The sequence below is a fragment of the Mytilus edulis genome, chromosome 10 (genome assembly GCF_963676685.1).
Source record: "Mytilus edulis chromosome 10, xbMytEdul2.2, whole genome shotgun sequence".
NCBI classification, from domain to species: domain Eukaryota; kingdom Metazoa; phylum Mollusca; class Bivalvia; order Mytilida; family Mytilidae; genus Mytilus; species Mytilus edulis.
This window is the reverse complement of record NC_092353.1, coordinates 29,751,753-29,764,029: the sequence shown is the minus strand read 5'-3', so window position 1 is coordinate 29,764,029 and position 12,277 is coordinate 29,751,753. Positions and strand designations below refer to the sequence as shown.

The window sequence follows — 12,277 nt, the reverse complement described above, 5'->3', positions numbered from 1 at the left end:
GATAATATTCTGGCTTAAAATTGGCTTAGGATCAGTTTACCAACTAAATTTGTAATATCATTTTACACAAGTCTTAATGAAATTTAGAATAATGTTTTAAATGTTAAAAATGTTAGGAAAAAGACAAAAAAGACAAGAACAAGAAGAAAGATAAAAAAGATAAAAAGAAAGACAAGAAAAAAGATAAGAATGAAGATGAAGATGAAAAAGATGATGAGGAAGAAGATGATGATGAGGTAAATGAATGAAAGATTTAATTTAAATGCCCCAATCAGGAAGGGTGAAGGGGGGGGGGGGGGGGGGGGGGGGGGTTGTAGGGGTCTTGATCCCAAAATCCCAAGCTTAAAAAATATGAAATCCAGAGGTCCCACTTAGATAGTGTGAGGGGGGTTGTAGGGGTCTTGATCCTAAAATCCCAAGCTTAAAAACATGAAATCCAGAGGTCCCACTTAGGAAGGGTGAGGGGGGTTGTAGGGGTCTTGATCCTAAAATCCCAAGCTTAAAAACATGAAATCCAGAGGTTCCACTTAGGAAGGGTGAGGGGGGTTGTAGGGGTCTTAATCTCAAAATCCCAAGCTTAAAAAAATTTAAATCCCAAAATCCTGAAAATCGAAAAAGAATGCCCAGATCCGAAAGAAAATGAAATCCCGAGCTTAAAAACACCTGACCCTGGAGTTCTGAGAAAGGTCCAACCCCCCCTCACTTTGGGGGGTTATGTTTTTCGGTTTGTGCTTCCTATCTTCCATTAGTTTGTCAGTCTGTCTTGCTTCAGGTTAAAGTTTTTGGTCAAAGTAGTTTTTGATGAAGTTGAACTTGAATATTAGTACACATGTTCCCAATGATATGATTTTTCTAATCTTAAAACAGATTAAAGTTTTGTCCCCAATTTCATGAACCACTGAACATGATAGTGTGGGTGGTGCATCTGTGTACTATATAGACACATTCTTGTTTGTCTCACTTTGGATGCATTTCGCAGATTGCACGACACAAAAGATTGTTATCTTATCCTTTATACTTGTAAGAAGTTTGAAATATCAAAAGGCTGAAGAAGGCTTGCTGATCAATATCTTAGATATCAGAGGTCAACTTATAGTTTTCAACATAATGCAGGGATCTCTCTACAACAGGTCAAACTCTTAAAATTGCTAAAGAAAAATTTGTGATAACACATGCCTCATGCTCTTGCATTTTCTCCTGTCAAATATTCCTTATTCTTGTCCTTGTTTTTGTAGTACAATGGCCACCTCATCTTTTCAGTTACAATAAGGAACAGGTAAACTATATTTTGGCTGCACTTTTTCATGTTTTTACTTATTTGGATTTCAGAACAAAGGCAAGAAAAAAGATAAGAAGAAAGAAAAGGACAAAAAAGATAAAAAGAAGGATAAAGACAAGAAGGGTGACAAAGAAGATGAAAAGGAAGATGGAAAGGACAGTGAAAAAGAGGGAGAGAAGAAAGAAGACAAAAAAGAGGAACCAAAGGCCACAAATCAGAAAAAGGTATTTTAACTTGATAGCCAAATAATTTGATTTCTTTTTATGCCCCATTTATGGGTCTGGGGTACTAAATTATAATCCTGGTACCTTTGATAACTATAATTGGCATTAAGTTTTTTTTCGGTTTGTGCATCCATCCATCTGTTCATCCATCTGTTTGTCCAGCTTTGGGTTAAAGTTTTTAGTCAATAGTTGTTGATGAAGTTAAAGTACAATCAACTCAAAACTTAGTACACATGTTCCCCATGGTGTGATCTTTCTAATTTTAATGCCAAATTTGAGTTTTTACCCCAATTTTAAGGTTCACTGAACATAGAAAATGATAGTGTGAGTGGGACATCCATGTACTTTGTACACATTCTTGTAAGTGATTGATACTGCAAAGTAAAAGAGAAAGGATAAATTTTCAAAAGAAAATCAATATATAATAGGATTCACTTAGATATTTAAGGTGTTTAAATATATACATAGCATTGTGAATGTAAATCCTTGCATGGCAATACAAGCATATAAAAAATAGTTGTTTCATAGATTGAGATTTAACACCTAACACTTTAAATTGAGTTACTTTTAGATGTCAGTATGCTGCATAAGAAATATATTTGATAAATGTCTGTTATAAAATAACATAAATAAGGTATGTGTTGTATACACATGAATGAGACAAAAACACAACAGTACAAATAAGTAAAGACATTCAGAGGGCAACACATGGTTTTTAAAAACAAGCAGGAATCCCAAAAACAGTTCAAACTATTAATTGCTACAAAAAAGTTTTGAATAAATTTAACAAACAGATATAAGAAGATGTGGTATGATTGCTAATGAGACAACTCTCCATATACAAGTTAACACTAACAAAGATTGGCTTAATTCCCAAATTAAAAAAAAAATGAAATAAAGACCATAACAAACAAAAAAACAGTAACAGAATCAGGTATAAGACTAGGTACATGAACATAATGGGATTAAACTAGTTCTTTTTCAAAGACCAACCACTTCCTCTTTTTAATGTTTTATATAATATGAAAATGTTAAAGGTGTGTACAAATATGAATGTATTCAAAATAAAATGGTAAGGAAATGCCTTTACATATGAATCAGCTAAACATGTCTATATTTTTCAGTCATTTTCATGTACGATATTATGATACAAGGAGAGAATGTCTTGCAAATGAAGAACCGTTGCCGCTCTCCAGAGACTAGAGGATAATTACTAAGGAGAAGAGACTAGAAATCCTTTATAAAACTATGGCAGCCTATTTATCTGTGATTAATTGTTTGTTGTTAGTGCTTGTTGTTTTCCGTCCAGATTTTAGTATATTGTTAAATATTTATAATCTGTTACCTTGGTTACTGTTTATTTCATGTGATATTTATGTTTTGTAACTGTAAGGTCAATATTTAGTGCATAGTTAAGTGTCAAATGTGATTATAATTAGGATCAGTATTCTGTAATCATGCTTTAAAAGTAGATGAGTTCATATCCATGTTATGTACACCTTATTGTAAGAAGAAATATTCTTTTAATTGAATATAGAATTTATACCAAGAAGGATAGTTAAGGTTATGTAATAGTTATTATTTCATCCTTGGATTTCAAATGTTTTTGCTTTGGGCGTTTCTGATGAAGGTGAATCCAGAAAAATGCTTCCATCGCATGAAATTATTAAATGTGTTGTTTTCAATTTTCTTTCTATGATTTTCGAATGATTTAATAATATTAGACATTTTTAAATGCACTTTTTGTAGTGGTGATTTCCCCCCTCAAATGATTGTTATAGATATTTACAAAAATAAGCCTTTTTGCAGTAAACTAGGTATAGCTGAATGTTTTCTTATGGGAATGTGATAATTGTTTGCATGCAAATTGATTAAAAAGTTTATGCTTACTGTTAGATATTGTATTATTTTATCCTCAATTTGTTTTTAACTTGTATAGAAAACTTGGTATAATGCAACATTGAAAAAATATATGTATAGAAATTGCTTTATATGTGAAGATGTATAAATTCATTTCATTTTACATTGGTCAGCCTAATTCAATATGTAGGAAGAAAATTATCACGGTGACATATTTTAGTTAAAATTCTATGCCATGGTAAGGCAGCAACCATTTGATTTTCTGGGGGGGGCTATGGTTTTTTTTGGAAAAAAAAGTTTGTTTCCAGTTTTTGGAGAAAAAAATAATTTGTTTTTGATTCTGAGAAAAAAAAATTGTTTGTTTCACCCTCAGCTGCCACTATATGTAATGCTAAAATTGAAAGAAAAAAATTGTTTTCGACTTGTCGCGAAAAAAAAAATTTGTCCAGAAAAAAAAACCATAGCCCCCCCCAGAAAATCAAATGGTTGCTGCCTAATAGTATTATTGCTCATGCCAATCATCTGTCATTTTAAACCAAACTGACTTTTATGTAAAGCAAATCTTCTTTCAACCCTGAAGATATAAAATTGAATTTATAAATAAATAATTTGTAGTTAAATGATCAAATAACTTATTTTAAAATAATGGAGTCCTTTAATTAATTGGTGAAATCCAGTTTGTCCCATCAAATTAATTGATTTTACCGAAAGCTATATTTCACTTTTGAGGTCAAAATTTGCATATTATTGCCTATAAAGACACTCAGTGACAATTGTTTTTTCTTTAGAATTTTAAAAGCTTTATAAGATAAATTGTATTTTTGAAAAATGGAAGCAACATTATCCTGTTTTTTTGCATACACATACTCCTTTTTATGTTCTTCACAAATTCTATAAAAACATCATATACTTTGGCAATAGAAGAAATAAGTTCTATGTAAAATTAAATACAACGTTTATAGCTCTGTACATGATGTTGATAATGCATTTAGTCATTATATTGTAAGATATTCATTTTCAGGTATTAAGACATACAAGGGTGCAAATTATGTGTGTTTTTTCATCAATGTCTGAATCAATTAATAGAACATTCATAATATTGTTTTTGAATATCAAATCGAAAATAAGAAATTATTGAAATGTAGTTCAGTCTTCTTTTGATTAGAAATTTAAAAGCACAATTACCAATTTTTTTTTAAAAACATAAAGCTTTTTGTAGATCATCACGTATTAACTAATATCTACTATTTAAGAATTAATTAATTGTTTTGTGTATTCAAATAAACCAAAAAGACAAATTCATATTACTCAAATTATTTGTTAAATCTTATCAGTGATTTTTTCATTACAACTTGGCAATTATGTCATTTGAATTTTTGCAATTTTACCAATATACTTTTATTATTTTGGAATTATTTAATCCTTACTAACTAATACATGTTTGAAGTATACATTTTATATGTATGTTAGTTCGATTGGAAACATGAAAAGGGGTGTTTAATTATATATGAGCATTTGTTAAAGATACTTGTTATTAATTTGTTATAAAAACTTAAGAAATGTAGGAATATTTGCTAAAAGGTAATAGGTTTAAAGCAGATTTGTGAAGACTCTTCAGTGAATGAATATATGAATTGAGAAACATTATCTTATCAAATTTAGATCAATCATATTTTCAAACCTGGCCAGTTGTGTACCTGTAATACAGAGGTAACATTTCCACATTGAAATAAGTTAATCAGAGATATAATAAGTTTATATGCCCCCTTTTGATATTTTCTTGTCTGTTTGTCTGTCTATTCATTAGTTCGTCCCTTCATCTTTCCTATATCAGGTTAAAGGTTTGGTTTATTGTTGATGAGGATGAAGTTATGGTCACCTTAACTTAAAATTTAAATCATTTACACAGGATCATTTTGATGTTAACATTTTCATATGTTTAACAAATTTTAACTATTATTTTCTGTAAACACAATCCATTCTCTTTTCATGTTGATATATTACCTAAAAATTAGCATTTTATTATTAATGATTGGCATAGCTTAGATAGCCTCTTAAATTTATTCACAGCTGTTGAGGGGCTATTTCTATGTTATTCAATTGTTGCAAGACTGTCTAGTATAATGACCTCTTAATTTTATTTGGTTATTTGTGTTGTTGTTTCATTGGCATGTATACCACATCTCTTTTATACACAATTATCCTCAAACATCAAAGTTTATAGCAATTTATTAACTGAATAGTGAGAACTCATTATTGGTGAAGAACCAATTTTCATGGTTTTTTTAAGGTTTAGGTGAACCACAGATTCGTGTTTTCAACAAAAAAAGAAGTTTCTTTAGGCTGATATTCAGACTTTGTTATTAACAACAAAAGATAAAGTAACCATGAAAATACAAATTTTCCTCAATCTATGAAAATTAGTACTCCAAAATATCAGCCAATCCACATAATGCATATCAAAGTATATTTAACAATTTGTTCTTTTGTAGAGTTATTCAGATTATTTATTGACATTTTTAAACATAATATTTATAAATCAAGTAAAGTTAGATTTTACTGTATAGATTAGAAGGGAGGAAAAGGATCAGTAGTACATGTAGGTATGAATGAAATGTAAATAATTGTACAAATGTATAATATGTAGATTATGTACAGTACATTCAAATGCTACCTTTTATAATAAATTATAAGCAAACTTATAACTTTTTGTTCATTTTATGCTTTATGATATCAAGGAAATGGTCTGCAATTGAAGTAGAATTATTTACAGGGAGGTTTTATGCCCCACCTACGATAGTAGAGGGGCATTATGTTTTCGTGTTTGTGCGTTTGTTTGTCTGCCCCTTCTTCCCTCTTTCCTGTTTCAGGTTAAAAATTTTGGTCAAGGTAGTTTTTGATGAAGTTGTAGTCTAATCAACTTGAAATTTAGTACACATGTTCCCTATGATATAATCTTTCTAATCATAATGCCAAATTAAAGTTTTTTTTACCCAATTTCACGGTCAACTGAAGATAGAAAATGATAGTGTGAGTGGGGCATTCGTGTACTTGGGACACATTCTTGTTTTGATAGTTACTACATTGATATTGCTCTCTTAAATGATGTGGTCAGTAGAGCTCACACACTACTATGTTGGTTTCCTGTCCGTCACTACACTATTCTTAAAAGTGTTTTGCTTAAATTTGATTATATATTTCTTTTTAATGATAAGTAACGAATATTTTTACATCAGAATAGTTTTCCTTGTTGAAATATACTTGATAATTGATAATATCTTTTTAAGTAGTGCTAGACATTAAGTTAATTACAGTATGATGCTGGAACTATAAATGACAAAGATATACACGGATATAACATTTACTTTAATTGTTTTTAGTCCCCTACCAACTAAGTTGAAGGGGTCTTTAGGTTTGTACTCTGTCCTTCTGTCTGTCTGTCTGTCCATCTGTCAGTCAGGCAAATCAGTTTTCCATACCATACTTTTTTTCTTCATGCTTAAAGAAATTGATTTGAAATTTGGTATGGTGTTTTATCATGACAAGTTACAGATCTTTTAAGTTTGAATTTTGTTTTGGACTGATGATTTTGTACAGAGTTGTGGTCTTAAAAATTTCACTAAAATAATCAGTTTTCCACACCAACAGCCAAGTGAGCTTTTCTCATCACTTGGGCGTCTGTAGTCATCTGTCGTTGTTGTTAACTTTACAAAAATCTTCTCCTCTGAAACTACTGGGCCAAATTAAACCAAACTTTGCCACTATCATCATTGGGGCATGTTGTTTAAAAAATGTGTCCGGTGACCCGGCCAACAAACCAATATGGCTCTATGGCTTAAAATAGAACACGGGAGTAAAATGTAGATTTTGGCGTATATCTCTGAAACCAAAGCATTTAGAGCAAAACTGTAAACAGCTATAATGTTCAAATGGCCATTGTTATATAATAGTTCGTTTCTGTGTTTGTGACATTTTTACGTTGTGTTTCTGTTGTGTCGTTTGTTTTCTCTTATATTTGAGTGTGAATTTACATTACTATAAGACGTGTCACAGTACTTTTCTATCCCAAATTCATGTATTTGGTTTTGATGTTATATTTGTTATTAGGATTTTGTCTATTGCTTAGTCCATTTCTGTGTGTGTTACATTTTAATGTTGTGTCGTTGTTCTCCTCTTATATTTAATGCGTTTCCCTCAGTTTAAGTTTGTTACCCCGATTTTGTTTTTTGTCCATAGATTTATGAGTTTTGAACAGCGGTATGCTACTGTTGCCTTTATTCAGCAAAGTAAGATCTACAAATAAGTCGACATGACCAAAATGGTCAATTTTTAACATTTTAATCTCACCTGGCCCAAAGGGCCAAGTGAGCTTTTCTCATTACTTGGCGTCCGTCGTCGTCATCTGTCAATAACTTTTACAAAAATCTTCTCCTCTTAAACTACTGGGCCAAATTTAACCAAACTTGGCCACAATCATTATTGGGGTATTTAGTTTAAAAAATGTGTCCGGTGACCCCGTTTACCAACCAAGATGGCCGCCATGGCTAAAAATACAACATAGGGGTAAAATGCAGTTTTTGGCTTATAACTCAAAAACCAAAACATTTAGAGCATATCTGACATCAGTAAAATTGTTTATCAGGTCAAGATCTATCTGCCCTGTAATTTTCAGATGAATCTAACGACCCGTTGTTGGGTTGCTGTCCCTGAGTAGGTGATTTTAGGGAAATTTTGCTGTTTTTGGTCATTATCTTGAAGATTATTATAGATAGAGATGAACTGTAAACAGCAATAATATTCAGCAAAGTAAGATTTACAAATAAGCCACATGACCAAAATGGTCAGTTGACCTCTTTAGGAGTTATTGCCCTTTATAGTCAATTTTTAACAATTTTTCGAAAATCTTATTAATCTTTTACAAAAATCTTCTCCTCTGAAACTACTGGGCCAAATTAATCCAAACTTGGCCACGATCATCTTTGGGGTATCTAGTTTAAAAAATGTGTCTGATGACCCGGCCATCCAACCAAGATGGCTGATATGGCTAAACATAGAACATAGGAGTAAAATGTAGTTTTTGGCTTATAACTAAAAAACGAAAGCATTAAGAGCAAATTTGACATCATGTAAAATTGTTTATCAGGTCAAGATCTATCTGCTCTGGAATTTTCAGATGGATCGGACAACCTGTTGTTAGGTTGCTGCCTCTGAATTGGTAATTTTAGGGAAATTTTGCTGTTTTTTGTCATTATCTTGAAGATTATTATAGATAGAGATAAACTTTAAACAGCAATAATATTCAGCAAAGTAAGATTTACAAATAAGTCACATGACCAAAATGGTCAGTTGACCTCTTTAGGAGTTATTGCCCTTTACAGTCAATTTTTAACAATTTTTCGTAAATCTTATTAATCTTTTACAAAAATCTTCTCCTCTGAAACTACTGGGCCAAATTAATCCAAACTTGGCCACGATCATCTTTGGGGTATCTAGTTTATAAATATTTCTGATGACCCGGCCATCCAACCAAGATGGCTGATATGGCTAAACATAGAACATAGGCGTAAAATGTAGTTTTTGGCTTAAAACTAAAAAACGAAAGCATTTAGAGCAAATCTGACATCATGTAAAATTGTTTATCAGGTCAAGATCTATCTGCTCTGGAATTTTCAGATGGATCGGACAACCCGTTGTTAGGTTGCTGCCTCTGAATTGGTAATTTTAGGGAAATTTTGCTGTTTTTTGTCATTATCTTGAAGATTATTATAGATAGAGATAAACTGTAAACAGCAATAATATTCAGCAAAGTAAGATTTACAAATAAGTCACATGACCAAAATGGTCAGTTGACCTCTTTAGGAGTTATTGTCCTTTATAGTCAATTTTTAACAATTTTCATAAAATTTGTTAATTTTTACTAACATTTTCCACTGAAACTACTGGTCCAAGTTTGTTAAAGATAGAAATAATTGTAAGCAGCAAGAATGTTCAGTAAAGTAAGATGTACAAACACATCACCATCACCAAAACACAATTTTGTCATGAATCCATCTGTGTCCTTTGTTTCATATTCACATAGACCAAGGTGAGCCACACAGGCTCTTTAGAGCCTCTAGTTTTGTAAATTTTTGTAATCTTTTACAAAAATCTTCTCCCCTCAAGCTACTAAGACAAATTTAACCAAACTTGTCAACAATTATCATTAGTGTATCTAGTTTAAACAATTTGTCCGATGACCCCGCCCACGAACCAAGATGGCCGCCATGGCTAGAAATAGTACATAGGGTAAAATGCAGTTTTTGGCTGATGTTTCTGATACAAAAGCATTGAGAGCAAATATGCTGTGGATAAAATGGTTCATTAGGTCAAGATCTATCTGCTCTGAAAATTTCAGACCATTCTGGCAACTTGTTGGGTTGCTGCCCCTGAATTGGTAATTTTAAGAAAATTTTGCAGCTTTTGGTTATTATCTTGAATATTATGATAGATAGAGATAAACTAAACAGCAATAATGTAAAGAGCTACAAATAAGTCAACATGACTAAAGTGTCCAATTAACCCCTTAAGGAGTTATTGCCCTTGATAGTCAATTTTTAACAATTTTTGTAAATTTTGTAAAATTTAATAATTTTTTTCAAAATGTTTTCCTCTGTCACTTCTGGGCTAGTTCATTTTAGATAACGATTATTGTAAGCAATAAGAGTGTTCAGTATAGTAAGAGCTACAAACACATCACCAACACTAAAACACAATTTTGTCAAGAATCCATCAGTGTCCTTTGTTACTATGTATATAGACCAAGGTGAGCGACACAGACTCTTTAGAGCTTCTAGTTGTCATTCTTGAAGATATTGATTTAATAATTGGTATATAGTTTCCGAATTTTGTTCAGGTCTGATGACTATGTGCAGAGTTATTGTCCTTGGATTTAGAAATTTCATTTAAATAATATCACCTCTCTCTCTATTAGTTTCAAAAAGGGAACGTTTTTCTTATACATTGTATACACATTTTTCTATCATAGAAAAAACAAATGATGTGGGGTATCCATCCATTACACAAAATCAGTACATCCACAATAAAAATCAAAGGATTTACCACAAAGTGCATGACAGTGAGGACTTCAACATAGAGCAACAAAAAAACCAACATCACTTCATTGCTAGATTAAGACGGTCTTTAGTACCGAATTGAGGGGAATTCTTTGTCAAGTTATTACAGACGAAGTCGTAGGGGACTTTAGGTTTGCACTCCGTCTGTCTGTCCATACGTCAGTCCAGCAAATCCGTTTTTCACACTTTTTTCCTTCAAGCATGACGATATTGATTTGATATTTGGCGTATTGTTTCATCATTACCAGTAAAAGACCAAGTTGTGGTCTGATGATTTTGTGCAGAGTTATGGTCCTTTTGACTAAAATAATCAGTTGTCCACCCTTTTTTTGTCATTCTTGAAGATATTGATTTAATATTTGCTATATAGTTTTCTAATGTCAAGTTTTGTAACCGATAAGGGAGTATGTATTGCGTGCAATTCTCACAGAACACTAGCATTTGTTTGTATAGACTTTATAAGACAAGCACCTCCGAATCGATCCCGGTAAATAAACATACCGGAAAGGAGAACATATGTAAAACCAATGTGTTTTTGAAGACTATATATTGACCGCCAGATGATTTTGATTACTATTAATGGTTTCATCTGTTTTTCATTCTGGGGCGTTTTAAAGCTTACTATTATAATGTTTGGGTTTTGCTCATCTTTAAAGACAGTACCTGATGGTGACCTGTAGTTGATCACATTTTTGTCCTTTAATTTATAAATAAACTCATTATAGATACTAGGATCTCTTTTTTGTGTTCTAAAGACTACTTCAGAAACAATAGAATTTATACAGTTTTCTAATTGCAATCATACCCATCTCATGAAAGTGTGTATAACCAATAAAAGGGGTTCATTTTACACTTGTACTTGGTAAATGTGAATTTGAAAATCTTTTGAAATTGTGTAGTACTGAAATGCCAATGATTTTATCAAAACTATGTTAAAAAATTATTTTTATAAACAAATTAACTATATTTGAAATTAATTAACAAAATAATTCAAGCGATATATGTGCATAGGGATTGTGCAGATAGAGCAATACACATGGCTAACAGCAGGATTGTGTTGATACAAATGGCAGATAGAGCAATACACGTGGCAAAAAAGTGCGTAGTCTTCCGTACGTTCAACATGGTTTATATACATCATACAGTTTATCCGCCTTTCTCCTTATACAGGTTCAGTTTTATAGCTATTTTGTCAATATACTAATTTATGTATCATATTTGATTTCCATTTATGATTTGTCAAATACCTGGTCGTTAGTTTTTTGTTTGAGTTATTTCAAATTATATCATGTTGCATTTTTTTTTTTTATAAATTTTCTGTTTACAAAACTTTGAATTTTTCGAAAAACTAAGGATTTTCTTATCCCAGGCATAGAAAATACCTTAGCCGTATTTGGCACAACTTTTCGGAATTTTGGATTCTCAATGTTCTTCAACTTTGTACTTGTTTGGCTTTATAAATATTTTGATATGAGCGTCACTGATGAGTCTTATGTAGACGAAACGCGCGTCTGGCGTACTAAATTATAATCCTGGTACCTTTGATAACTATTTACACCACTTGGTCGATACCATTGCTGGTGGACGTTTCGTCCCCGAGGGTATCTACTGCACAGTAGTCAGCACTTCGGTGTTGACATGAATATCATTTATGTGGTTTTTTTTTATATATATAAATTTCCTGTTTACAATCTTTGAATTTTTCGAAAAACTAAAGATTTTCTTAGCCCAGGCATAGAATATACCTTAGCCGTATTTGGCACAACTTTTCGGAATTTGGAATCCTCAATGCTCTTCAACTT

The 12,277-nt window shown here is 31.7% G+C and overlaps 1 protein-coding gene across 2 annotated transcripts in view; it reads left to right on the top strand.

Annotated features, from left to right (window-relative positions):
* Nucleotides 1–6,068, top strand: part of LOC139490831 (X-linked retinitis pigmentosa GTPase regulator-like) — a 31,339-nt gene extending 25,271 nt beyond the window's left edge. For both annotated transcript variants that reach the window (XM_071277870.1, XM_071277869.1), the window contains 4 exons: nucleotides 117–236; nucleotides 1,330–1,503; nucleotides 2,628–3,606; nucleotides 3,864–6,068. In XM_071277870.1, the coding sequence (XP_071133971.1) occupies nucleotides 117–236; nucleotides 1,330–1,503; nucleotides 2,628–2,651 (318 nt within the window). In that variant the 3' untranslated portion in view covers nucleotides 2,652–3,606; nucleotides 3,864–6,068. The remainder of the gene's footprint in view (nucleotides 1–116; nucleotides 237–1,329; nucleotides 1,504–2,627; nucleotides 3,607–3,863) is intronic.
* Nucleotides 6,069–12,277: the final 6,209 nt, after the last annotated feature.